Source organism: Oncorhynchus mykiss, chromosome 3, assembly GCF_013265735.2.
Source record: "Oncorhynchus mykiss isolate Arlee chromosome 3, USDA_OmykA_1.1, whole genome shotgun sequence".
Lineage (NCBI taxonomy): Eukaryota > Metazoa > Chordata > Actinopteri > Salmoniformes > Salmonidae > Oncorhynchus > Oncorhynchus mykiss.
The window spans coordinates 67,610,914-67,637,633 of NC_048567.1; the positions used below are offsets into that span (position 1 = coordinate 67,610,914).

Here is a 26,720-nt window from a genome sequence, read left to right on the forward strand (position 1 = left end):
GAATTTGTTGTTGCCTAATTATTTTTTGGTAAGTTTCCACACTACTTTCCTTCCATCTATAGCATTTCTCTCTCTCTCTCTCTCTCTCTCTCTCTCTCTCTCTCTCTCTCTCTCTCTCTCTCTCTCTCTCTCTCTCTCTCTCTCTCTCTCTCTCTCTCTCTCTCTCTCTCTCTCTCTCTCTCTCTCTCTCTCTCTCTCTCTCTCTCTCTCTCTCTCTCTCTCTCTCTCTCTCTCTCTCTCTCTCTCTCTCTCTCTCTCTCTCTCTCTCTCTCTCTCTCTCTCTCTCTCTCTCTCTCTCTCTCTCTCTCTCTCTCTCTCTCTCTCTCTCTCTCTCTCTCTCTCTCTCTCTCTCTCTCTCTCCATCAATCCACTGTGAGGCAAATCATTTACAAATGGAGAGCATTTAACATGACAGCAACTTGGCCTAGAAGTGGACACGCTTCCAAAATATCACCAAGCTCCACAAGAACAATAATAAATCAGGTAAAAGCCAACCCAAACATAACATCTAGAGATTTGTAGACCTCCCGTACTGCATCTCAGGTAACTGTGCATGCTTCAACAATAAGAAGAGCACTAAATCAAAATGCCATTCATGGGAGGGTTGCTAGGAAGAAGCCTCTGCTGTCAAACAAATACCAAACTGCCCATCTTAACTTTGCCAGAGACCACCTGGACAAACCTGAAGGTTTCTGGAAGTATATTCACTTCACCGATGAGTCTAAAATTGACCTTGTTGGTCACAATCACACTGCTATCTTTGGCGAAAACCCAACACTGTCTACCACCAAAAGGACCTTATCCCAACAGTCAAGCATGGTGGTGGGAATGTCAAGATCTGGGGCTGCTTTTCCTCCTCTGAACCTGGAGAACTCCACATCATTAAGGGAACCATGAAATCTGAGGTATACCAGGAGATTCTGGAACAGAACGTAAGGCCATCAGTCAAGAAGCTAAGCTGGGATGAAAATGGTTCTTCCAACAAGACATCCACCCAAAGCAATCAAACAAATCTACCAAAGAATGGCTCAGGAGAAAGAAGATTTGTGTTTTGGATTGGCCAAGTCAAAGTTCTGACCTAAATCCAATCGAGATGCTGTGGCAGGACCTGAATCGGGCAGTTCATGCCAGACAACCCTCAAACCTCACTCAATTGGCTGAATTCTGTAAGGAGGGGTGGGCAAATCTCCATCAAAACAAATGTCATAGACTGATTACTGGCTATAGGAGACATTTACTCCAAGTTAGCGCTTATTATGGAGGTGCCACAAGCTGTTGACTGAAGAGGTTCACATAGTTTTGCACACATCAAATATAATAATATAAAAATAAACCCATTTTTTAAATAAACAATGAACATATCATATTTTTGTTTCTCTCATTTATTTGGAATGTCTCTCTAACAAATTGGGGCTTAAAAAAATATTTTATATATTTATTTTTATATTTTATAGCAAAATAATGACCAGCCCTGTAGGGTTCACATACAGTGCCTTGCGAAAGTATTCGGCCTCCTTGAACTTTGCGACCTTTTGCCACATTTCAGGCTTCAAACATAAAGATATAAAACTGTATTTTTTTGTGAAGAATCAACAACAAGTGGGACACAATCATGAAGTGGAACGACATTTATTGGATATTTCAAACTTTTTTAACAAATCAAAAACTGAAAAATTGGCCGTGCAAAATTATTCAGCCCCTTTACTTTCAGTGCAGCAAACTCTCTCTAGAAGTTCAGTGAGGATCTCTGAATGATCCAATGTTGACCTAAATGACTAATGATGATAAATACAATCCACCTGTGTGTAATAAAGTCTCCGTATAAATGCACCTGCACTGTGATAGTCTCAGAGGTCCGTTAAAAGCGCAGAGAGCATCATGAAGAACAAGGAACACACCAGGCAGGTCCGAGATACTGTTGTGAAGAAGTTTAAAGCCGGATTTGGGTACAAAAAGATTTCCCAAGCTTTAAACATCCCAAGGAGCACTGTGCAAGCGATAATATTGAAATGGAAGGAGTATCAGACCACTGCAAATCTACCAAGACCTGGCCGTCCCTCTAAACTTTCAGCTCATACAAGGAGAAGACTGATCAGAGATGCAGCCAAGAGGCCCATGATCACTCTGGATGAACTGCAGAGATCTACAGCTGAGGTGGGAGACTCTGTCCATAGGACAACAATCAGTCATACAGTGCCTTGCGAAAGTATTCGGCCCCCTTGAACTTTGCGACCTTTTGCCACATTTCAGGCTTCAAACATAAAGATATAAAACTGTATTTTTTTGTGAAGAATCAACAACAAGTGGGACACAATCATGAAGTGGAACGACATTTATTGGATATTTCAAACTTTTTTAATTAACAAATCAAAAACTGAAAAATTGGGCGTGCAAAATTATTCAGCCCCCTTAAGTTAATACTTTGTAGCGCCACCTTTTGCTGGGATTACAGCTGTAAGTCGATTGGGGTATGTCTCTATCAGTTTTGCACATCGAGAGACTGAAATTTTTCCCATTCCTCCTTGCAAAACAGCTCGAGCTCAGTGAGGTTGGATGGAGAGCATTTGTGAACAGCAGTTTTCAGTTCTTTCCACAGATTCTCGATTGGATTCAGGTCTGGACTTTGACTTGGCCATTTTAACACATGGATATGTTTATTTTTGAACCATTCCATTGTAGATTTTGCTTTATGTTTTGGATCATTGTCTTGTTGGAAGACAAATCTCCGTCCCAGTTTCAGGTCTTTTGCAGACTCCATCAGGTTTTCCTCCAGAATGGTCCTGTATTTGGCTCCATCCATCTTCCCATCAATTTTAACCATCTTCCCTGTCCCTGCTGAAGAAAAGCAGGCCCAAACCATGATGCTGCCACCACCATGTTTGACAGTGGGGATGGTGTGTTCAGCTGTGTTGCTTTTACGCCAAACATAACGTTTTGCATTGTTGCCAAAAAGTTCAATTTTGGTTTCATCTGACCAGAGCACCTTCTTCCACATGTTTGGTGTGTCTCCCAGGTGGCTTGTGGCAAACTTTAAACGACACTTTATGGATATCTTTAAGAAATGGCTTTCTTCTTGCCACTCTTCCATAAAGGCCAGATTTGTGCAATATACGACTGATTGTTGTCCTATGGACAGAGTCTCCCACCTCTGCTGCAGATCTCTGTAGTTCATCCAGAGTGATCATGGGCCTCTTGGCTGCATCTCTGATCAGTCTTCTCCTTGTATGAGCTGAAAGTTTAGAGGGACGGCCAGGTCTTGGTAGATTTGCAGTGGTCTGATACTCCATCCATTTCAATATTATCGCTTGCACAGTGCTCCTTGGGATGTTTAAAGCTTGTGAAATCTTTTGTATCCAAATCCGGCTTTAAACTTCTTCACAACAGTATCTCGGACCTGCCTGGTGTGTTCCTTGTTCTTCATGATGCTCTCTGCGCTTTTAACGGACCTCTGAGACTATCACAGTGCAGGTGCATTTATACGGAGACTTGATTACACACAGGTGGATTGTATTTATCATCATTAGTCATTTAGGTCAACATTGGATCATTCAGAGATCCTCACTGAACTTCTGGAGAGAGTTTGCTGCACTGAAAGTAAAGGGGCTGAATAATTTTGCACGCCCAATTTTTCAGTTTTTGATTTGTTAAAAAAGTTTGAAATATCCAATAAATGTCATTCCACTTCATGATTGTGTCCCACTTGTTGTTGATTCTTCACAAAAAAATACAGTTTTATATCTTTATGTTTGAAGCCTGAAATGTGGCAAAAGGTCACAAAGTTCAAGGTGGCCGAATGCACAAATCTGGCCTTTATGGAAGAGTGGCAAGAAGAAAGCCATTTCTTAAAGATATCCATAAAAAGTGTCGTTTAAAGTTTGCCACAAGCCACCTGGGTGCTCTGGTCAGATGAAACCAAAATTGAACTTTTTGGCAACAATGCAAAACGTTATGTTTGGCGTAAAAGCAACACAGCTGAACACACCATCCCCACTGGCAAACATGGTGGTGGCAGCATCATGGTTTGGGCCTGCTTTTCTTCAGCAGGGACAGGGAAGATGGTTAAAATTGATGGGAAGATGGATGGAGCCAAATACAGGACCATTCTGGAAGAAAACCTGATGGAGTCTGCAAAAGACCTGAGACTGGGACGGAGATTTGTCTTCCAACAAGACAATGATCCAAAACATAAAGCAAAATCTACAATGGAATGGTTCAAAAATAAACATATCCAGGTGTTAGAATGGCCAAGTCAAAGTCCAGACCTGAATCCAATCGAGAATCTGTGGAAAGAACTGAAAACTGCTGTTCACAAATGCTCTCCATCCAACCTCACTGAGCTCGAGCTGTTTTGCAAGGAGGAATGTGAAAAAATTTCAGTCTCTCGATGTGCAAAACTGATAGAGACATACCCCAATCAACTTGCAGCTGTAATCGCAGCAAAAGGTGACGCTACAAAGTATTAACTTAAGGGGACTGAATAATTTTGCACGCCCAATTTTTCAGTTTTTGATTTGTTAAAAAAGTTTGAAATATCCAATAAATGTCGTTCCACTTCATGATTGTGTCCCACTTGTTGTTGATTCTTCACAAAAAAATACAGTTTTATATCTTTATGTTTGAAGCCTGAAATGTGGCAAAGGGTCTCAAAGTTCAAGGGGGCCGAATACTTTCGCAAGGCACTGTACTTTCAAGCAGCATTGTATATGAGGCTATGAGAAATGTGATGTAGCATGGATAACAAAGCTGAGCCAGATGCTCACTTATCTTTCACTGCATGTGTTAGTATTAGACTTATGTCCTAATTCCCCACTCTACAGGAGGGTATAACCACTAACTAAGATTGTCATGATATACTCTTCCCTTACTTCAAACATACACTTCTTATCACCTACTACTATCTCTTTGCTTTCTGCAGGAAAGTGTTTGCATTGGAGCCATGATGGTTGCTTGGGCAACATGATTACATGTAATTATAAATACAGACTGTTTCTTATATTAACTGTATCTCCTCTCTCCTCACAGAGACCTCTGCTGCCTGTTGGGTTCTACTCGTTGTCATTCTATGTCTGCTGCTTCTGCACTCGTATGGTATCGGTGCAAATACGGACAGTTTCCTTGGTAATGTCAACTACTGTAATATTATGAACAGAATTTAGCTTTGTCAAAAAAATGAATTGGCATGATCATATATTGAGTTGGTTCAAGTTGATATTATATTTTTTGGGGGACTATATCCCAGGAGTTTAATCATGGCCAATCACCAGTTTAAAAATAAATACATACATATTAGTTCACCTTTATTTAACCAGGTAGGCCAGTTGAGAACAAGTTCTCATTTACAACTGCGACCTGGCCAAGATAAAGCAAAGCAGTGTCGTGTGCAGAATGGACAGAATTTTTATCATATTTTTATTCAACCAGGAAGTCCCATTGACCAGAAAAGGGAGACCTGTTCAAGAAAAATATGAAATAATACAGCAGTAAATACAATACAAACCACATAGAATTCAACAGTACAGTGCAGATACAGCAAAAACATGTGACTTCCTCACATGACTCTGTTCCCCAGAGATGGTGGGGGGGGGGGGGGGGGGGGGGGGGGAGAGATGTAACTAGTGACAGAGGGATGATAGTTATTTTGCTAGTTCTCTATCACAAGAAAGACATATCAGAGAACACACATTGAAGCGGTCTTCTTTCTCTCAGAGAAGTCACTGTTTACAAGCCTCCACACTCAACACCAGATTCTGAACTGAATGCTAGTAGCTATAAGCCTCCGCCATCTACACCAGATTCTGAACTGAATGCTAGTAGCTATAAGCCTCCGCCATCTACACCAGATTCTGAACTGAATGCTAGTAGCTAAGCCTTCGCCCTCTACACCAGATTCTGAACTGAATGCTAGTAGCTATAAGCCTCCGCCATTTACACCAGATTCTGAACTGAATGCTAGTAGCTAAGCCTTCGCCCTCAACACCAGATTCAGAACTGAATGCTAGTAGCTAAGCCTTCGCCCTCTACACCAGATTCTGAACTGAATGCTAGTAGCTAAGCCTTCGCCCTCAACACCAGATTCAGAACTGAATGCTAGTAGCCAAGCCTCCACCCTCTACACCATATTCTGAACTGAATGCTAGTAGCTAAGCCTTCGCCCTCAACACCAGATTCAGAACTAAATGCTAGTAGCTAAGCCTTCGCCCTCAACACCAGATTCAGAACTGAATGCTAGTAGCCAAGCCTCCACCCTCTACACCATATTCTGAACTGAATGCTAGTAGCTAAGTCTCCGCCATCTACACCAGATTCTGAACTGAATGCTAAGCCTCCGGCCAGGTTCCTAACTGGATTAATATGCTGTTACTCAGAGAATTGACCCTAATATGCAACCTAATATGGAGTAGGGGCTGTGATGGAAAGGCCCGTGACATGATCCCTATGGAAATGGCACAGTAGATTATGGCAGTGCCTCAACCTCACATGGCTTTATTGCTGTGAAACAATGAACTTTGTCCCTCTGCTCACTACTTTCTTAGTACACAATGGAGAGACAATGCAAGAGCAGCTGTACTGCTGTGATTCATGTAAATAATGACAATTTGTTTTTATTTACCAAGTGCAGGAAATGTTACAATTTTCTATTCGCACATGTATTCACAAATAACGTTTATTTAACAGTTTGACACCTGCACCAACTCTTTCCCAGGCCTCTCTATACCACTTCGTCTTTCTCCCATCATGGTGTGACCAGTGGCCTTAAGTTGTCATTCTGCAGGGTGCATGTTTCTCTATATGTGTACACTTTACAGTAGTTGTTCTTCACTCATGTTGTTATTCATAGTGTACAGGATTTTCATTTGTTGTTGTTGTCGTTGCTGTTAATATGTCAATGTAGTTCCTTACACCTAACTTCCAGGCCTTCTTGTTGCTTTATGTCTATTTCAGGGCCTGGACACACATCAACTGGGTGGATACATTATTTCAATGTTCTTCTAAAAATAATGCAGGGAGGCCACTGCTATCTAGAAACAACGTGTGACTTTCTGAGATACATTGCATTTGATCCATAGATACAAATAATTTCATTTTTTATTTTTCTGTAAACAAGGCTTAGCTTTCCATCTTCTATGCAAATTCTAGCCCACAACAGTCTAACCAGTCCTAAACCCCTGAGCACCATCTTTTGACTATATAGTACAGAGACGTATCTGTCTCTCATGCTCTGGTACAAATTATGTCCATATACATTATTTCCATCACCTCAGCACTGTTGTTATCAGGTGGTCAATGTCTGAAATAGAAATGCTATACATTTTCTCACCCACACCTCCACCCCTCAGTCACATTCTCTGTTCTCATCCTGTTTAATGTGCCTCCTTTTCTCTCAGTGTTGTGGGTCCATGTTGACAGCGTTGTGTAGCATCTGTAGCTAGACAGTTTTCATAAATCATCTCTTCATTGCATTCCTGCTGCACCTAAGAAAACAAGAAAAGTGAATGACATTATCAAGAGATGCAACATAAAGAGACTGGGAGCAGACTGGGGAATTCCTTCGGTTCAACATTGGTTTCAGTTGGCCCCAGGATAATGAAGTGCCTCACCTGACCAATGAAGACCTACAGATGCCTGTGCCAAACCATTACACAGTAAAAGGTAATTACATGTAAAAGCACTTCCAAGTGCCATTTCCTTGCCGTTTTTGGGGAAGATTGCATGTTTCAGTGATCCTGAAAGCTATACCGGTGGGGTTTTGGCTCAACCATGCCTGGCAGGTTCCAGGTGAGAGGCCTGACTAAACACAGCACCTGGCCCTCCTGTTTGGGGGTTGGGTGTGGGGCTACCAAAAAACACACATTGTTACAGAAACTGCAACAACTTTGAAAACTACAACAAGGGACTCAACACGAAACTTCAGCCAACCGATATGCACTATGACAGATTCAGATGAAAGCCCTACCTGGGAAATCAGGAGCTTTCTAGGGACCAAATCTACAGTCCCCACCATGTTTGAACCTTCAAACTCAGCTCACGTTTACAGAGATATGGACAGGTACAACATGGACATCCTGTGTTAAAGAGAAAGCAAGTGGACTGCTTCTGGACCCAAGGTGACAAGCGATGGCTCAACAATACTCTATTCAGGAAAGGATGATTCTAGTGTTGTAGCCCTCATTATCAGTAGAACAACTGCCAAATTACTCTTGGAATGGGAACCCATCATTAAGCAGGACTTGACTCCATGAACTGCAAGTTCACCAACCTGCAATGCTATGACCCCACCAATGAGGCAGAGGAGGTGGACAAGCATGACTGGTAGGAGCAGCTACAACAAGCAGTATCCAAGGTCCCACAACATGATGTGATCATGATAACGGGACATTTGAATGCCAAGGTTGGAGCCGATAACGGAGATTGTGAACAGGCTGTGGTACCATCAATAACAACGGTGAAAGGCTTGTCAACTTCTGCCTCAGTAACAGCTGTGTGATTGGTGGAACACTCTTCCCTCACAAACACATCCATAAGATCATCTGGGGATCTCCATGTTGTCACACCATCAACCAAATCGACCACATCATTTTCAACAAGAAATGGCAAAGGACTCTGTGTAAGTCACGGTCCACCTGCGACCACTACCTGCAACAGCGACCACTACCTGCTAATCGGCCAGGTTAGGCTGACGCTGCGATCCACACGTCATACAGCAAGGGCAGAAAGTCTTTGACATCAACAAGCTCACATATCCTGACATAAAGAAAGTGCAGAGCTATGAAATCGCTTCAGTCCATTAGCCAATGCAGAGGAAGAAGACCAGGACACAGTTGAAACCACTTGGAGTAACATCAAGAATGCATACACAGAAACAGCAAAGAAAATTATTGGCTTTAGAAAGGGTAAGAAGAGGTTAACACATGATACATGGAAGAAAATCCATGAGAGGAGGCTGGCCATAGATAAACTGCTTAGCGCAAAATCCCCCAGGCAATTCAAATACGCAGGTTACGCAGCTTGGCCATGTGCTGAGGATGCTGCCAGAAAGGATGCCCAAAGTTGCACTCAGATGAACACCAACTGGAAAGCGCAAATAAGGCAAGCCATAAACAACATGGCGACAGACAGTGGTAGCTGAGCTGGAAGAGATGGGTCTCTCATGTGACAGGATGCTAACTGTAGCCAAAGACAGACTCCAGCGGCAGAAGATTGCTGCAGCCATATATACCACCCGGGACAAAGAGGACTACGTAAGTAAGTACTCATGCAATTTATAACTTCATTAACTTACATTTTTACTGCCAGGGTTCTATCTCTTAGCCTGGTAATTACCAGACTGATTAATGCTGTGCACCAAAACAGAATGTAACCTCACAAGCCTTCCGGATGGTTGTACAAAGTTATCTACCTGCTCAATACACAGTATGCTAAGAGCAGGGAAAACAAACAGGGAGAGAAGAAAGTTATTTCAGGACAGTCTTGAGTATTCATTCTCAAGAAGGGTAATCTAATCTTAGGTTCATTTTTGTGTGTTTTTATATTTCTGCAGTACAAACACAACACTGTCCTGCTGAGTTTAGGTAATGTGAATTAAGTTGTCACCTGTGCTTCCTCTCCGACTTCTAAGTCATCAGGCTACTCGTTAGGGCGCACACCTGTCACCAGCGTTAGGCGCATAATGACATTCACCTGGACTCCATCACCTCCTTGATTACCTGCCCTTTTTTGTCACTCACTCGTTTCTTCCACAGTCGTCATTGTTCCTGTTCTATGTCGGTGCGCTGTTCGTGTTTCTTGTTTTGTTCTTTTATTTATTAAATGTATTCATTCCCTGAACTTGCTTCCCGACTTTCAGAGTACATAATCACAGTTGTAGACTTAGTTAGTAATCAAGTTTGCGTGTCTAAAGAGTAAGCCATTAACTTTGCAGGCTCTGAACAAGGTCACCACAGTAATGCTGACAACTGCAACCATTCCCACAACTACACACACTCAGGGCCAGATTAAGAAATCATAGGCCTGGTGTTCCCCATCAAGTCAAGACTGGCAGCCATTATTGCTAGTGTACCCATGAGTTTAACAGTCAAATTGCCAGGGTAAGAGTTTCCAAAACCCTTCAATGGATTATATGTCTATGGACACAATGCAACAAGCTGTATATTTGGCGCACATGCTGCCCAAACTGCGGCCATCCTGACTGTAGGCACACCGGTAACTTCCAAAATAAAGGAAATACTTAAATGAGGGAATGTAAATGAGGGATACAAAATATATGTTATGGTGTAAGGTGAATTTTCCTGACATGGTTTAGGTCCACTTGTAGAATCGATACCAAGGCGCATTGAAACTGTTCTGGCAGCCAGTGGTGGCCCAACACTCTTTTAACACACTCTGTAGGTGTTTCCTTAAATGTGGCAGTTACATGCATGTGCTTGTGTGACGACCCTCCCACTCTGTCTGCCGTATTTTGTCTTTGTTCTTGTTTCCTTATTAGGATGCCGGTGGGCGGAGTTGAGAGGGTCGTCAGCTACATGGGAAACACCTGGGCCCAGGTGTTTCCCAGGATAAATACACCCCTTCCCCATTCATGGAGGAGACTCTCTCCATGCAGACATTTGTAGATTGTGTTGTGGTTCATGTTTGCTTTTTGTTTGTTTGTTTGCTTGCTTGCTTGCTTTGGCACCTTTCAACACCCTGCATTATCACATTCATGCATGCAAAACACTCACTTACGCTACTGATTACTGATTACACACATCATTGTATATTTTCCTTAGTTGCTTTAGTTAATAAATATCTTTTGTTACTCCTTATCTCCACGTTGTCTCCCTTTGTTACGGGCTTTGAGCCGGTTCGTGACAAGTGGGGGCTCATCTGGGATATTTGAACTGTTGGTTTGGGAGACCGTGGAAGTACGTGTTTGTTTGTATATTGTGTTTGAGTTTAATAGGCCCAGTATTGGTTGCCTTTGTTTGGGTTGTGTGCTGCGTTGGAGAGAGTATACGTATAATGGTTAGTTTCCAGGCCCTGCCTAGCCTGGAAACGTTTGTTCTACTTTCTTTTGGGACATCAGCCTGAGGTGAGTAATCGGCTGTGTACCTCAGTGGGAGATTTGGGTAGGGTAGTGGAACTTGCTACCTGGAGCTATAGCTTTTTTCCCCTGATAGGCTTAGCGACATGTTTCATTTTTGGAATATGTTGGGCATGGTTAATGCTTGTTATTTTTGTGTGGTGTCTGTGGACTGAGCAGTTGTCTCGGGGGCACATCCGTGGCTTGGTGGAATTTACCAGCATGCTGGGGAGTTTTTCCTTGCCAGCGGGCTACAGTGCGTAAATTCCCACTGCAAATCTGCACGAAGACTAGGGTTGAGTTATTGTAGGTTTTGGGGAAGCTCCGTATCTCATCTCTCTTCTGTGGTGCTCAGGGTGATTGTCAATTCTCGGGTTATGGTCTGGTGTGCTCAGCAGAGGGGAAGAGCAAGATTTTTTATTTTTTTTTGTTTTTGTTTTGTTGTTGTAACTATGGCATCTTATATAGATGAATTCATTCGCTTTCCATCGGAGAAATTGTTAAATTTAGGTACTAAAGAACAGCTGTTGAAGGTCGCTGAACACTACAATGTTGAGATTAGTGATAAACGTCTAAAGAATTCTATTAGGTTGATATTGAAGGCCAATCTGATGGAGAGTGGTATTCTTGAAGTTACCACTGAGCCAGCCTCTGAGAGTTTGTCATCTCCCCATAACGTTACAATGGCCATTCCATCGGTTAGTCCAAGTAGTCTTCTTTTTGAACAGCAGAAAGAACTGCTTTTGTTACAGCTAGAGCATGATCGGCAAAGTAATCGTGAGAAGCTAGAGCATGATCGTGAGAAGCTAGAGCATGATCGTGAGAAGCTAGAGCATGATCGTGTAAAGTATGCAAAGGAATTGGCATTTAAACAAGATATGGAGCGTGCTAAAATCAAGTTGCAACAAGAACGTATAGAGTTGGTTAGGGAAGGAAAGATCTCAGGGGAGAGTTTGTTTTGGGAAGGTGATCCAGATTTACCTAGGGGTAGTTCCTCTTTTGGTCGTGCCCCAGAGACATTTGATATTGTTGGGAACTTACGGTTATTGCCTCAGTTTAATGAAAGGGATCCCGAGACATTCTTTTCGTTGTATGAGCGTGTTGCTGACGCTAGGAGTTGGCCTGATTCTGACCGCACTTTAATGTTGCAGTGTGTGCTGACTGGTAAAGCGCAGGAAGCATATTCAGCTCTTAGTGTACACGACAGTGCCAATTATGATAAAGTTAAAACAGCTGTGTTACAGATTTATGAATTGGTCCCTGAGGCTTACCGCCAACGATTTAGAACATTAAAAAGGGATGATAAGCAATCTCATGTTGAATTTGCGCGACAATTATCTTTACAGTTTAATCGCTGGTGTTCCGCCTCTGCAGTTGTGACTTTCCAAGGGCTGTGTGATCTGATTATGTTAGAACAATTTAAGGACACAATTCCTGATCGTATTGCCACGTATATTAACGAACAGAAAGTAAAGAATGTCGCTGAAGCTGCGGTTTTGGCCCGAGATACTTTGGTTCACGGGCAGAGTTCTATTCAACTAAGGTTGAGCCTGACTCCCATGGTAAAGCTAACTTTGGGCAGGAGTGTCACTACTGTCAAGGTTCAGGTCATTGGAAAAACGAATGTCCACTTCTCAGGTCAAAGGGTGCTTACGCTAAATCCAAGCCTACCGCGTTAGCTGCACCTGTTCCACATCAGTTCACTCATGACTCATTTCCTCAGGCCCAGGAGAATGTGAAAGTCCATATTGATCCAGACTATTTACCTTTTATTACGGAAGGTTTTGTGTCTATGTTAGGAAGTAAAGACCTAGTGCCAGTGAAGATCCTGAGAGACACAGGTGCCTCTGAATCATTTGTGTTGGAATCTGTGTTACCCTTTTCTGCTAAGACTGATTCGGGGAATAGTGTTCTAATTAGGGGAATAGGTTTGAACACTCTGTCAGTTCCATTGCATAAACTGATGCTGGATTGTGGACTGGTGAAAGGTGAAGTTGTTGTGGGAGTGCGGCCTTCGTTGCCTATTGAGGGTATCGACGTTATCCTTGGGAATAACTTGGCTGGTGAGCGTGTATGGCCTGCCGTGTTTCCATCTCTAGTGGTTTCCACTAAGCCGTCATCTGTTGGGATTCCTGATGAGTGTACAGAGCTGTTCTCTGCGTGTGCAGTGACACGTTCTATGAGCCGTGGCGAATTGGTCACTGCGCCGACTAATGATAATAATACAAAGAAGTGTGCCACTGTTTTCCCTGTTATTCCGTTATCTGTAACCCGCTCAGATTTAATTAATGCGCAACGGGATGACCCCACGTTAGAAGAGTTGCGTGACCAAATTGTGCCTGTAGAACAGTTGGGAGATGTCGCCCATGGCTATTTTCTCCAAGAGGATGTCCTGATGAGAAAGTGGGTGTCTCATGATAGTTGTTTTCTGGGGGAGGCAATTAGTCAGGTTGTTGTACCAGTTAAGCTTCGTGACTTGGTGTTGGAAACTTCCCACAGCGACGTTGCTGGACATATGGGGGTGAGGAAAACCTACAATCGCATTTTAAGACATTTCTTTTGGCCTAGATTAAAGAGGGATGTTTCTGATTTTATAAAAACTTGTCACACCTGTCAATTAACTGGTAAGCCTAATCAAGCTATTAAACCGGTACCATTGTTTCCTATTCCTGTACTCAGCCAACCTTTTGAGTATCTGATTATTGACTGTGTGGGTCCCCTGCCTCGTTCTAAAAAGGGTAGCAGTTACCTGTTCACTGTGATGTGTCAGACCACTAGGTTTCCTGCTGCCTATCCTCTCCGATCTATCACAACTAAATCTGTGTTAAAAGCTTTGACTCAGTTTCTCTCATTGTTTGGAATCCCTAAGGTCATTCAGAGTGATCAAGGATCGAATTTCACCTCTAATCTGTTTAGTCAGGTTCTTCAACAGCTCCATATTAAACACAATTTGTCTAGCGCCTATCACGCGCAAAGTCAAGGAGCACTGGAACGTTTCCATCAAACTCTAAAGTCTTTATTGAGAGCTTATTGTACTGAGATGGATAAGGATTGGGAGGAGGGGTTGCCTTGGTTACTGTTAGCCGCTAGGGAGGTTTCACAGGAGAGCACGGGTTTCAGTCCAAATGACCTTGTGTTTGGACATAGGGTGCGTGGACTTTTATCTGTTCTCCAGGATGACTGGAAGTCTCCCGAGCCTCCTCAGTCCCTGTTATCGTATGTGTGTGATTTCCGGAGACGGCTGTATGCCGCTGGTGAAATGGCTAAAGAGAAGTTATCATCTTCACAGGAGAGGATGAAGGGCATGTTGGTGCCAATTGTTGGTTCTCCTTTTCAAGCCAAGTTTCAAGGTCCATGAAGGTGCCATACTGTGTTGCGCCAGTACACTGAGCAAAATTATCTAGTGGCCACTCCAGAACGAAGGAAAGCACACCAGCTGTGCCATGTAAATCTGTTAACCCTATTATGCACGTTCCTCTGAGACTGAACAGTGGGATTCTGCAGAGGACGCTAAACCTGTTCTTTTGGCTGATACCGTTGTTTCCTTGGGTTCTTGTCGTGCTAGATCTGTGCATGAGGAGGAAGATGTTCCTGGTCCTGACGATTGTATATTGCAGGGTAGATTGAAAAATTCAGAAACACTGGATATCTTAGACAGTCTTCTCACTCACCTACCTGTTGATGGGCGGAAAGAGATGGTTGGTCTGATTCAGAGATTTCCAGGTTTGTTTTCTGATACACCTACACGTACAAACTTAATGGAACATGATATTGACATTGGAGATGCTGACCCCATTCGTCAGCGGTTCTATAGAGTTTCTTCAGAGAAACTACGTTGTCTGGATGCTGAGGTCAAGTACATGCTGGAGAGTAAGATAGCAGAGCCTTCTTTCTCCAGTTGGGCTTCTCCCTGTATCTTGGTCAGTAAACCGGATGGAACAAACGGATTTTGTACGGACTACTGTAAGGTAAACAGTGTCACAAAGCCAGATTCATTTCCTCTTCCTAGGATGGAGGACTGTGTTGATCAAGTCGGTGCAGCTAAGTTTGTGAGCAAATTTGACCTGTTAAAAGGCTATTGGCAGGTGCCACTGACGACTAGGGCACGTGAAATCTCTGCCTTTATTACACCCGTTGGTCTGTACTCATATTCGGTTATGAGTTTCGGTCTGCGTAATGCACCTGCGACTTTTCAGCGACTTATGAACAGGGTTGTCGCCGGTCTGACCGGGTGCGCTGTTTATTTGGACGATGTAGTGATGTATGCAGATACTTGGGAAGAACATCTGTCCCGTATTCAAGCCTTGTTCGAGCGTCTGGCTGCGGCTCGCCTCACAATCAATCTGGCTAAATGTGAGTTTGCTCAGGCAACCGTTACATACCTTGGAAAAGTGGTTGGGCAGGGTGAAGTGCGTCCTGTTCGGGCGAAAGTGGTGGCTATTGATGCTTTTCCATCACCAACTACTAAAAAGGAACTGATGTGTTTCTTGGGCATGATTGGTTATTACCGTAGTTTTTGTAGTAACTTCTCTACTGTGGTCGCTCCCTTGACCGATATGCTGAAAGCTAAGGCTGTTTACGTTTGGTCTACTCGTTGTCAACACGCTTTTGAAGATGCAAAGAGGTTGCTTACCTCAACTCCGGTGCTGGCTGCTCCTCGCATGGATTTGTAATTTACCTTGCAGGTGGATGCTAGTCATGTGGGGGCAGGTGCAGTTTTGCTGCAAGCAGATGTGTCTGGGGTTGAGAGGCCTGTTAGTTTATTTTCCAAAAAGTTTAACGATTATCAGTTGAACTATTCGGTTATTGAAAAGGAAGTGCTAGCACTCATTTGGGCGCTACAACACTTCAAAGTGTATGTCGGGTCGGGGGTAGTACCTATTGTGGTCTACACCGACCATAACCCCCTCACTTTTTTGAGGTCCATGATGTGTCCAAACCAGAGGATAATGCGATGGTGTTTATTTTTACAATCATTCCATCTCGATGTGCGGCACATCAGGGGATCTGAAAACGTGATTGCTGATGCGCTCTCGTGCACCCTGCTCCTAAATGTTTACGGGACTGACCATTGCTTCCTATTGTCATGTTCTCTCTGTCCTGTCTGCTCCCTCCTGGTCTTGTTTTCTTCGTTCCTCTTAAATGTTGCTTCCTGTGCGAAGGTTGCTGAGGTTTGGGGAGGAGGTTGGCTGGGGCAAATTGTAAGTGTGAACACATAACCCCTCACCAATTTGGGACTGCAGGGGCTGGTATGTTGTTCCGGGGTCCTTGTTGGTCCCCGGTTTTATGGGGGGGAATGTGACGACCCTCCCACTCTGTCTGCCGTATTTTGTCTTTGTTCTTGTTTCCTTATTAGGATGCCGGTGGGCGGAGTTGAGAGGGTCGTCAGCTACATGGGAAACACCTGGGCCCAGGTGTTTCCCAGGATAAATACACCCCTTCCCCATTCATGGAGGAGACTCTCTCCATGCAGACATTTGTAGATTGTGTTGCGGTTCATGTTGGCTTTTTGTTTGTTTGTTTGCTTTGGCACCTTTCAACACCCTGCATTATCACATTCATGCATGCAAAACACTCACTTACGCTACTGATTACACACATCATTGTATATTTTCCTTAGTTGCTTTAGTTAATAAATATCTTTTGTTACTCCTTATCTCCACGTTGTCTCCCTTTGTTACGGGCTTTGAGCCGGTTCGTGACAAGTGGGGGCTCATCCGGGATATTTGAACTGTTGGTTTGGGAGACCGTGGAAGTACGTGTTTGTTTGTATATTGTGTTTGAGTTTAATAGGCCCAGTATTGGTTGCCTTTGTTTGGGTTGTGTGCTGCGTTGGAGAGAGTATACGTATAATGGTTAGTTTCCAGGCCCTGCCTAGCCTGGAAACGTTTGTTCTACTTTCTTTTGGGACATCAGCCTGAGGTGAGTAATCGGCTGTGTACCTCAGTGGGAGATTTGGGTAGGGTAGTGGAACTTGCTACCTGGAGCTATAGCTTTTTTCCCCTGATAGGCTTAGCGACATGTTTCATTTTTGGAATATGTTGGGCATGGTTAATGCTTGTTATTTTTGTGTGGTGTCTGTGGACTGAGCAGTTGTCTCGGGGGCACATCCGTGGCTTGGTGGAATTTACCAGCATGCTGGGGAGTTTTTCCTTGCCAGCGGGCTACAGTGCGTAAATTCCCACTGCAAATCTGCACGAAGACTAGGGTTGAGTTATTGTAGGTTTTGGGGAAGCTCCGTATCTCATCTCTCTTCTGTGGTGCTCAGGGTGATTGTCAATTCTCGGGTTATGGTCTGGTGTGCTCAGCAGAGGGGAAGAGCAAGATTTTTTTTTTTGTTTTTTTTTGTTTTGTTGTTGTAACTATGGCATCTTATATAGATGAATTCATTCGCTTTCCATCGGAGAAATTGTTAAATTTAGGTACTAAAGAACAGCTGTTGAAGGTCGCTGAACACTACAATGTTGAGATTAGTGATAAACGTCTAAAGAATTCTATTAGGTTGATATTGAAGGCCAATCTGATGGAGAGTGGTATTCTTGAAGTTACCACTGAGCCAGCCTCTGCTGAGAGTTTGTCATCTCCCCATAACGTTACAATGGCCATTCCATCGGTTAGTCCAAGTAGTCTTCTTTTTGAACAGCAGAAAGAACTGCTTTTGTTACAGCTAGAGCATGATCGGCAAAGTAATCGTGAGAAGCTAGAGCATGATCGTGAGAAGCTAGAGCATGATCGTGAGAAGCTAGAGCATGATCGTGAGAAGCTAGAGCATGATCGTGTAAAGTATGCAAAGGAATTGGCATTTAAACAAGATATGGAGCGTGCTAAAATCAAGTTGCAACAAGAACGTATAGAGTTGGTTAGGGAAGGAAAGATCTCAGGGGAGAGTTTGTTTTGGGAAGGTGATCCAGATTTACCTAGGGGTAGTTCCTCTTTTGGTCGTGCCCCAGAGACATTTGATATTGTTGGGAACTTACGGTTATTGCCTCAGTTTAATGAAAGGGATCCCGAGACATTCTTTTCGTTGTATGAGCGTGTTGCTGACGCTAGGAGTTGGCCTGATTCTGACCGCACTTTAATGTTGCAGTGTGTGCTGACTGGTAAAGCGCAGGAAGCATATTCAGCTCTTAGTGTACACGACAGTGCCAATTATGATAAAGTTAAAACAGCTGTGTTACAGATTTATGAATTGGTCCCTGAGGCTTACCGCCAACGATTTAGAACATTAAAAAGGGATGATAAGCAATCTCATGTTGAATTTGCGCGACAATTATCTTTACAGTTTAATCGCTGGTGTTCCGCCTCTGCAGTTGTGACTTTCCAAGGGCTGTGTGATCTGATTATGTTAGAACAATTTAAGGACACAATTCCTGATCGTATTGCCACGTATATTAACGAACAGAAAGTAAAGAATGTCGCTGAAGCTGCGGTTTTGGCCCGAGATACTTTGGTTCACGGGCAGAGTTCTATTCAACTAAGGTTGAGCCTGACTCCCATGGTAAAGCTAACTTTGGGCAGGAGTGTCACTACTGTCAAGGTTCAGGTCATTGGAAAAACGAATGTCCACTTCTCAGGTCAAAGGGTGCTTACGCTAAATCCAAGCCTACCGCGTTAGCTGCACCTGTTCCACATCAGTTCACTCATGACTCATTTCCTCAGGCCCAGGAGAATGTGAAAGTCCATATTGATCCAGACTATTTACCTTTTATTACGGAAGGTTTTGTGTCTATGTTAGGAAGTAAAGACCTAGTGCCAGTGAAGATCCTGAGAGACACAGGTGCCTCTGAATCATTTGTGTTGGAATCTGTGTTACCCTTTTCTGCTAAGACTGATTCGGGGAATAGTGTTCTAATTAGGGGAATAGGTTTGAACACTCTGTCAGTTCCATTGCATAAACTGATGCTGGATTGTGGACTGGTGAAAGGTGAAGTTGTTGTGGGAGTGCGGCCTTCGTTGCCTATTGAGGGTATCGACGTTATCCTTGGGAATAACTTGGCTGGTGAGCGTGTATGGCCTGCCGTGTTTCCATCTCTAGTGGTTTCCACTAAGCCGTCATCTGTTGGGATTCCTGATGAGTGTACAGAGCTGTTCTCTGCGTGTGCAGTGACACGTTCTATGAGCCGTGGCGAATTGGTCACTGCGCCGACTAATGATAATAATACAAAGAAGTGTGCCACTGTTTTCCCTGTTATTCCGTTATCTGTAACCCGCTCAGATTTAATTAATGCGCAACGGGATGACCCCACGTTAGAAGAGTTGCGTGACCAAATTGTGCCTGTAGAACAGTTGGGAGATGTCGCCCATGGCTATTTTCTCCAAGAGGATGTCCTGATGAGAAAGTGGGTGTCTCATGATAGTTGTTTTCTGGGGGAGGCAATTAGTCAGGTTGTTGTACCAGTTAAGCTTCGTGACTTGGTGTTGGAAACTTCCCACAGCGACGTTGCTGGACATATGGGGGTGAGGAAAACCTACAATCGCATTTTAAGACATTTCTTTTGGCCTAGATTAAAGAGGGATGTTTCTGATTTTATAAAAACTTGTCACACCTGTCAATTAACTGGTAAGCCTAATCAAGCTATTAAACCGGTACCATTGTTTCCTATTCCTGTACTCAGCCAACCTTTTGAGTATCTGATTATTGACTGTGTGGGTCCCCTGCCTCGTTCTAAAAAGGGTAGCAGTTACCTGTTCACTGTGATGTGTCAGACCACTAGGTTTCCTGCTGCCTATCCTCTCCGATCTATCACAACTAAATCTGTGTTAAAAGCTTTGACTCAGTTTCTCTCATTGTTTGGAATCCCTAAGGTCATTCAGAGTGATCAAGGATCGAATTTCACCTCTAATCTGTTTAGTCAGGTTCTTCAACAGCTCCATATTAAACACAATTTGTCTAGCGCCTATCACGCGCAAAGTCAAGGAGCACTGGAACGTTTCCATCAAACTCTAAAGTCTTTATTGAGAGCTTATTGTACTGAGATGGATAAGGATTGGGAGGAGGGGTTGCCTTGGTTACTGTTAGCCGCTAGGGAGGTTTCACAGGAGAGCACGGGTTTCAGTCCAAATGACCTTGTGTTTGGACATAGGGTGCGTGGACTTTTATCTGTTCTCCAGGATGACTGGAAGTCTCCCGAGCCTCCTCAGTCCCTGTTATCGTATGTGTGTGATTTCCGGAGACGGCTGTATGCCGCTGGTGAAATGGCTAAAGAGAAGTTATCATCTTCACAGGAGAGGATGAAGGGCATGTTGGTGCCAATTGTTGGTTCTCCTTTTCAAGCCAAGTTTCAAGGTCCATGAAGGTGCCATACTGTGTTGCGCCAGTACACTGAGCAAAATTATCTAGTGGCCACTCCAGAACGAAGGAAAGCACACCAGCTGTGCCATGTAAATCTGTTAACCCTATTATGCACGTTCCTCTGAGACTGAACAGTGGGATTCTGCAGAGGACGCTAAACCTGTTCTTTTGGCTGATACCGTTGTTTCCTTGGGTTCTTGTCGTGCTAGATCTGTGCATGAGGAGGAAGATGTTCCTGGTCCTGACGATTGTATATTGCAGGGTAGATTGAAAAATTCAGAAACACTGGATATCTTAGACAGTCTTCTCACTCACCTACCTGTTGATGGGCGGAAAGAGATGGTTGGTCTGATTCAGAGATTTCCAGGTTTGTTTTCTGATACACCTACACGTACAAACTTAATGGAACATGATATTGACATTGGAGATGCTGACCCCATTCGTCAGCGGTTCTATAGAGTTTCTTCAGAGAAACTACGTTGTCTGGATGCTGAGGTCAAGTACATGCTGGAGAGTAAGATAGCAGAGCCTTCTTTCTCCAGTTGGGCTTCTCCCTGTATCTTGGTCAGTAAACCGGATGGAACAAACGGATTTTGTACGGACTACTGTAAGGTAAACAGTGTCACAAAGCCAGATTCATTTCCTCTTCCTAGGATGGAGGACTGTGTTGATCAAGTCGGTGCAGCTAAGTTTGTGAGCAAATTTGACCTGTTAAAAGGCTATTGGCAGGTGCCACTGACGACTAGGGCACGTGAAATCTCTGCCTTTATTACACCCGTTGGTCTGTACTCATATTCGGTTATGAGTTTCGGTCTGCGTAATGCACCTGCGACTTTTCAGCGACTTATGAACAGGGTTGTCGCCGGTCTGACCGGGTGCGCTGTTTATTTGGACGATGTAGTGATGTATGCAGATACTTGGGAAGAACATCTGTCCCGTATTCAAGCCTTGTTCGAGCGTCTGGCTGCGGCTCGCCTCACAATCAATCTGGCTAAATGTGAGTTTGCTCAGGCAACCGTTACATACCTTGGAAAAGTGGTTGGGCAGGGTGAAGTGCGTCCTGTTCGGGCGAAAGTGGTGGCTATTGATGCTTTTCCATCACCAACTACTAAAAAGGAACTGATGTGTTTCTTGGGCATGATTGGTTATTACCGTAGTTTTTGTAGTAACTTCTCTACTGTGGTCGCTCCCTTGACCGATATGCTGAAAGCTAAGGCTGTTTACGTTTGGTCTACTCGTTGTCAACACGCTTTTGAAGATGCAAAGAGGTTGCTTACCTCAACTCCGGTGCTGGCTGCTCCTCGCATGGATTTGTAATTTACCTTGCAGGTGGATGCTAGTCATGTGGGGGCAGGTGCAGTTTTGCTGCAAGCAGATGTGTCTGGGGTTGAGAGGCCTGTTAGTTTATTTTCCAAAAAGTTTAACGATTATCAGTTGAACTATTCGGTTATTGAAAAGGAAGTGCTAGCACTCATTTGGGCGCTACAACACTTCAAAGTGTATGTCGGGGGTAGTACCTATTGTGGTCTACACCGACCATAACCCCCTCACTTTTTTGAGGTCCATGATGTGTCCAAACCAGAGGATAATGCGATGGTGTTTATTTTTACAATCATTCCATCTCGATGTGCGGCACATCAGGGGATCTGAAAACGTGATTGCTGATGCGCTCTCGTGCACCCTGCTCCTAAATGTTTACGGGACTGACCATTGCTTCCTATTGTCATGTTCTCTCTGTCCTGTCTGCTCCCTCCTGGTCTTGTTTTCTTCGTTCCTCTTAAATGTTGCTTCCTGTGCGAAGGTTGCTGAGGTTTGGGGAGGAGGTTGGCTGGGGCAAATTGTAAGTGTGAACACATAACCCCTCACCAATTTGGGACTGCAGGGGCTGGTATGTTGTTCCGGGGTCCTTGTTGGTCCCCGGTTTTATGGGGGGGAATGTGACGACCCTCCCACTCTGTCTGCCGTATTTTGTCTTTGTTCTTGTTTCCTTATTAGGATGCCGGTGGGCGGAGTTGAGAGGGTCGTCAGCTACATGGGAAACACCTGGGCCCAGGTGTTTCCCAGGATAAATACACCCCTTCCCCATTCATGGAGGAGACTCTCTCCATGCAGACATTTGTAGATTGTGTTGCGGTTCATGTTGGCTTTTTGTTTGTTTGTTTGCTTTGGCACCTTTCAACACCCTGCATTATCACATTCATGCATGCAAAACACTCACTTACGCTACTGATTACACACATCATTGTATATTTTCCTTAGTTGCTTTAGTTAATAAATATCTTTTGTTACTCCTTATCTCCACGTTGTCTCCCTTTGTTACGGGCTTTGAGCCGGTTCGTGACACTTGTGATAAAACTTCATCCACAGTTTAAAAAAAAAAAAAAACTATTTATCCTCTGTGGCTAAATTATGCTCTTTGGTCTATTTTGAACATTGAGAATGGGCTCCTGTGGTTGGATAAATAATTATAATACAAAAAATATATATATATTTGTATTTTATGGGCGCCTTGGGCACCCTACGTGCTTGGGCCCAGCCCCTGACTCATACAATTGACCAGTCAAATGTATTTTTTGATGCCGCTTTTTTCAATTGGTTTATTAATTAGTTACGCAATCAAGGCAGGTCCCCCTAGTTACGCATTTGGGCCCCCTACCTCCTCTCCTCATAAGTACAGGGGTACTTATGAGAATTAATCTGAACTTCCTTAATCTGCACTGATATGAGACAATACTGTAGAACAGGTAAAATAACACTCCCATTAGATATATTGCATTCATCAGTCTTGTGTTCATAGACCAAAGCAGAAGAATGGGAGCGGAAGCTACTTAAAACTGCTGAAATGGACCCTAGGTCCTAGAATAGAGGATCCTAACCTGTGAGATAGGGACCTCTAGTGGTCTCCATAGAAACTACATAGGGGTGTCGTACAGCAGGGGGACCCCTGGGTGTGCAGGGGTCAGTGTAAATATTTATTTCAATGCTTTTATGAATATTGCTAGCAAAAACAGAATAAACAGATTTTAAATTACATACAGTACTGTGCAAAAACTTTAGTCAGGTGTGAAAAAATGCTTTAAAGTAAGAATGCTTTCAAAAATAGACATGTTAAAACCTGTTTGGGAAAGGGGTTCCGCTAGCCAATGAAATTGCAGGGCGCCAAATACGAAACAGCATAACTCTCATGAATCAAATTTCTCAAACATACAAGTATTAGGAACCATTTTAAAGATAATATTCCCGTAAATCTTTTTTTTTACTTTACGGAAAAAGCTAACCATGCAATAATCTGAGAACAGTGTTCAGACAACAAAGAAGCCAAATTGTGGAGTCAACATTAGTCAAAAATAGCATTAGAAATATTCACTTACCTTTGATGATCTTCATCAGAATGCACTCACATGAATCCCAGGTCCTCAATAAATGCTTGATTTGTTCGATAATGTCCATAATTTATGTACAAATAGATCCTTTTGTTAGGGCGTTTGGTATGCAAATCCAAACGCGCATGCAGGTCCAGCAGAACATCAGATGAAAAGTTCAAAAAGTTATATAACAGTCCGTAGAGACCTGTCAAACTAATTATAGAATCAATCTTTAGGATGTTTTTAACATACATCTTCAATAACGTTCCAACCGGAGAATTCCATTGTCTGTAGAAAAGCCATGGAACGCAGGTCGCTATCATGTGAAATGCACATGATCAGGACCTGGCTCTCTGCCAGACCACTGACTCAAAGAGCTCTCATCCGGCCCCACATCACAGTAGAAGCCTCATTCAAGTTTCTAAAGATGGTTGACATCTAGTGGAAGCATTAGGAAGTGCAATATAACCAATATCCCACTGTGTATTCAGTAGGGGCTGGGTTGAAAATCGACCAAACTCAGATTTCTCACTTCCTGTTTGGATTTCTTCTCTGGTTTTTGACTGCCATATGTGTTCTGTTATCAGGGTGTTTTCTATCCAATACTACTAATAATATGCATATATTAGCAACTGGGACTGAGGAGCAGGCCGTTTACTCTGGGCACCTCTGGGCACCTTTTCATCCAAGCTACTCAATACTGCCCCTGCAGCCATAAGAAGTTTTAACCCAACCCATCTGAATTAAACTACTTACCTCTCCGTGCCTATCACAATGACTTGTCTGTTCCGGAATTTGTTTCCTGTAGAAACAAAGTAACATGAATTAGGCATACGATTGATACTATAACTCCTAATCAACTACAAACACAACATTGGACCACAGTGCTTTAGGCAATGCAGATGTGATTGAACTGAGCTCTTAGGTAGACTACTTTGAGCTACTCACCTACACAGCCAGACCATACAACAGATGTTAATGCAGAGAACCACTCCTCCAATAGCAGAGGGAATTGTGAAGAGCAATAACCCCCGTAGGTTATATTCAGCATGATCTGTGTTAAGACAGAAACAACTGGGATTTTCAGGAAAGTCTCAAAAGTCTAGAACAAGTGTTATATTATTTTGCTTTATAACAATATAGTAAACAATTGTGAGATAATAACCAAATAATAACATTATAACATTCAGTATTGATGGTTTGCAATATTTATCACAATAATTGATATTTTTGTTCGTCAAAATTCAACTTCAGAAATGTGCATATTGATATCTAGCATTACAGAATACAGTTTCTTCTCCACATGTTACAGTATAAACAGAACATTACTTCCATTACCTGTGAGGTTATTAGTGATGGTCAAATTCCACTCCATTGTCCGTACACCACTTTGATCATCTGTTATTTGACAGCTGTAGCTCCCGGTGTCATTTAACTCTACATTAAAGATAGTCAGCTTTGTAGGTGGATCAACACTCATCCTGTCAGAGGTGAATTTTCTTTGAGATTTATTCAGTTTGTCACTATGAGAGAAAATAAGAACTGTGTCCTTCTTCCAGATGTATGATGCATTCGTCTCTGAGTTATTGCAAACCAAAGTAACAATTTCTCCCAAAGAAGCTGATTTGTTTTTCAGATATTTTGATGAGTCACCTGCTGACTCTATGGGACAGAAAACAACAAAGACAATGTTTTAAGTACTTTACTTTAAAGGACAGTGTGAGAATGTTTTGATCCTTTTAAGAAATAAGAATGCAAACCGAACACAGGCAGGCAGGCAGGTACACACATACATACACACTGTACTATGGTCATCCACTGTAGCTTACCTGTACAGACAAAGAACAGCATGACGACAATAGACACTAGGTCCCAGGACAGGAGAATTTCCATGACGACCTTGGACGTGACTGACAGACAGAGAGAGAAATGTACAGAGTGGAGTGGAACTTTAGAGCCAGAGATCAGTTTCACATATCGTTAGTCTGAGGAGGGAGAACAGAGGAAGTGGTCGTTTGAGAGAGAAGCACAGAAGTGAGTTTCTCTGAAACATCACAGCCATTTACTCAGAGATATCACACATACCCACTCAGCAATTTATTACTGAGTGATTTATTGTGTGCTCAGAGTTGTATTTCAAGATGAATTTCACATCCAAAATGTCCAAATTAATTATTTACAACTGTATCAATGTTAAATGTCCATGGGGGGGGGGGGGGGGGGGGGGGGGCAGGCAGACCTGGGCAACTCCAGTCATTGGGGGCCTGATTGGTGTCACCAATAATCAACTAATCATGATCTTCAGTTAAAACTTAAATTAGTTTAAATCAGGTGTGTTTGCTAGGGATGGGGGAAAGGTCTGACACCAATCGGGCCCCCGAGGACTGGAATTGTCCAGGCTGGAGCTCGGAGCATAAGCATTTCACTGTACCCTGCGATCATATCTGCGACCCTGTGCATTTGACTAATAAACTAATCTAATCTAATATCTGGTGAGTGAGTGAGTGGTGAGTGGTGAGATTCGTATCACTGTTGTCTCTCTCCCAAAACCAACGTCTTAACCATTAGACCAAGAGGCAAGTGCTACACCATGCCAGTGGTCAGCTCAGAAACCACAGATGGTGCTTATCCATCTAGACTCACCCCGACACAAGGATGTCACCAGTATTTAATGTTACTGTTAGCTCCAGTGTTATTATGTTTCCATCAGGAGTGTGACACCAAAGACTTGTGGCAAGCAGAATCAACAACCTCTACATCATTCAAGACTGTTGCTTTTTTGAGAACGTGGTCAAATTCAAAGTTAGCCATTGCTACAGTGCCTTGCGAAAGTATTCGGCCCCCTTGAACTTTGCGACCTTTTGCCACATTTCAGGCTTCAAACATAAAGATATAAAACTGTATTTTTTTGTGAAGAATCAACAACAAGTGGGACACAATCATGAAGTGGAAAGACATTTATTGGATATTTCAAACTTTTTTAACAAATCAAAAACTGAAAAAT

At 43.1% G+C, this 26,720-nt stretch overlaps 1 protein-coding gene across 1 annotated transcript; it reads right to left on the reverse strand.

The window, feature by feature from the left end:
- Positions 1-6,576: 6,576 nt before the first annotated feature.
- Positions 6,577-25,745, reverse strand: LOC110520453. The gene is made up of 5 exons (XM_021597782.2): positions 25,546-25,745; positions 25,055-25,378; positions 24,665-24,770; positions 24,473-24,518; positions 6,577-7,472 (listed from the first exon to the last, which is right to left on the reverse strand). Exons 1-5 carry the CDS (start codon positions 25,607-25,609, stop codon positions 7,362-7,364), a joined length of 651 nt encoding a protein of 216 aa, XP_021453457.2. The 5' UTR covers positions 25,610-25,745; the 3' UTR covers positions 6,577-7,361.
- Positions 25,746-26,720: the final 975 nt, after the last annotated feature.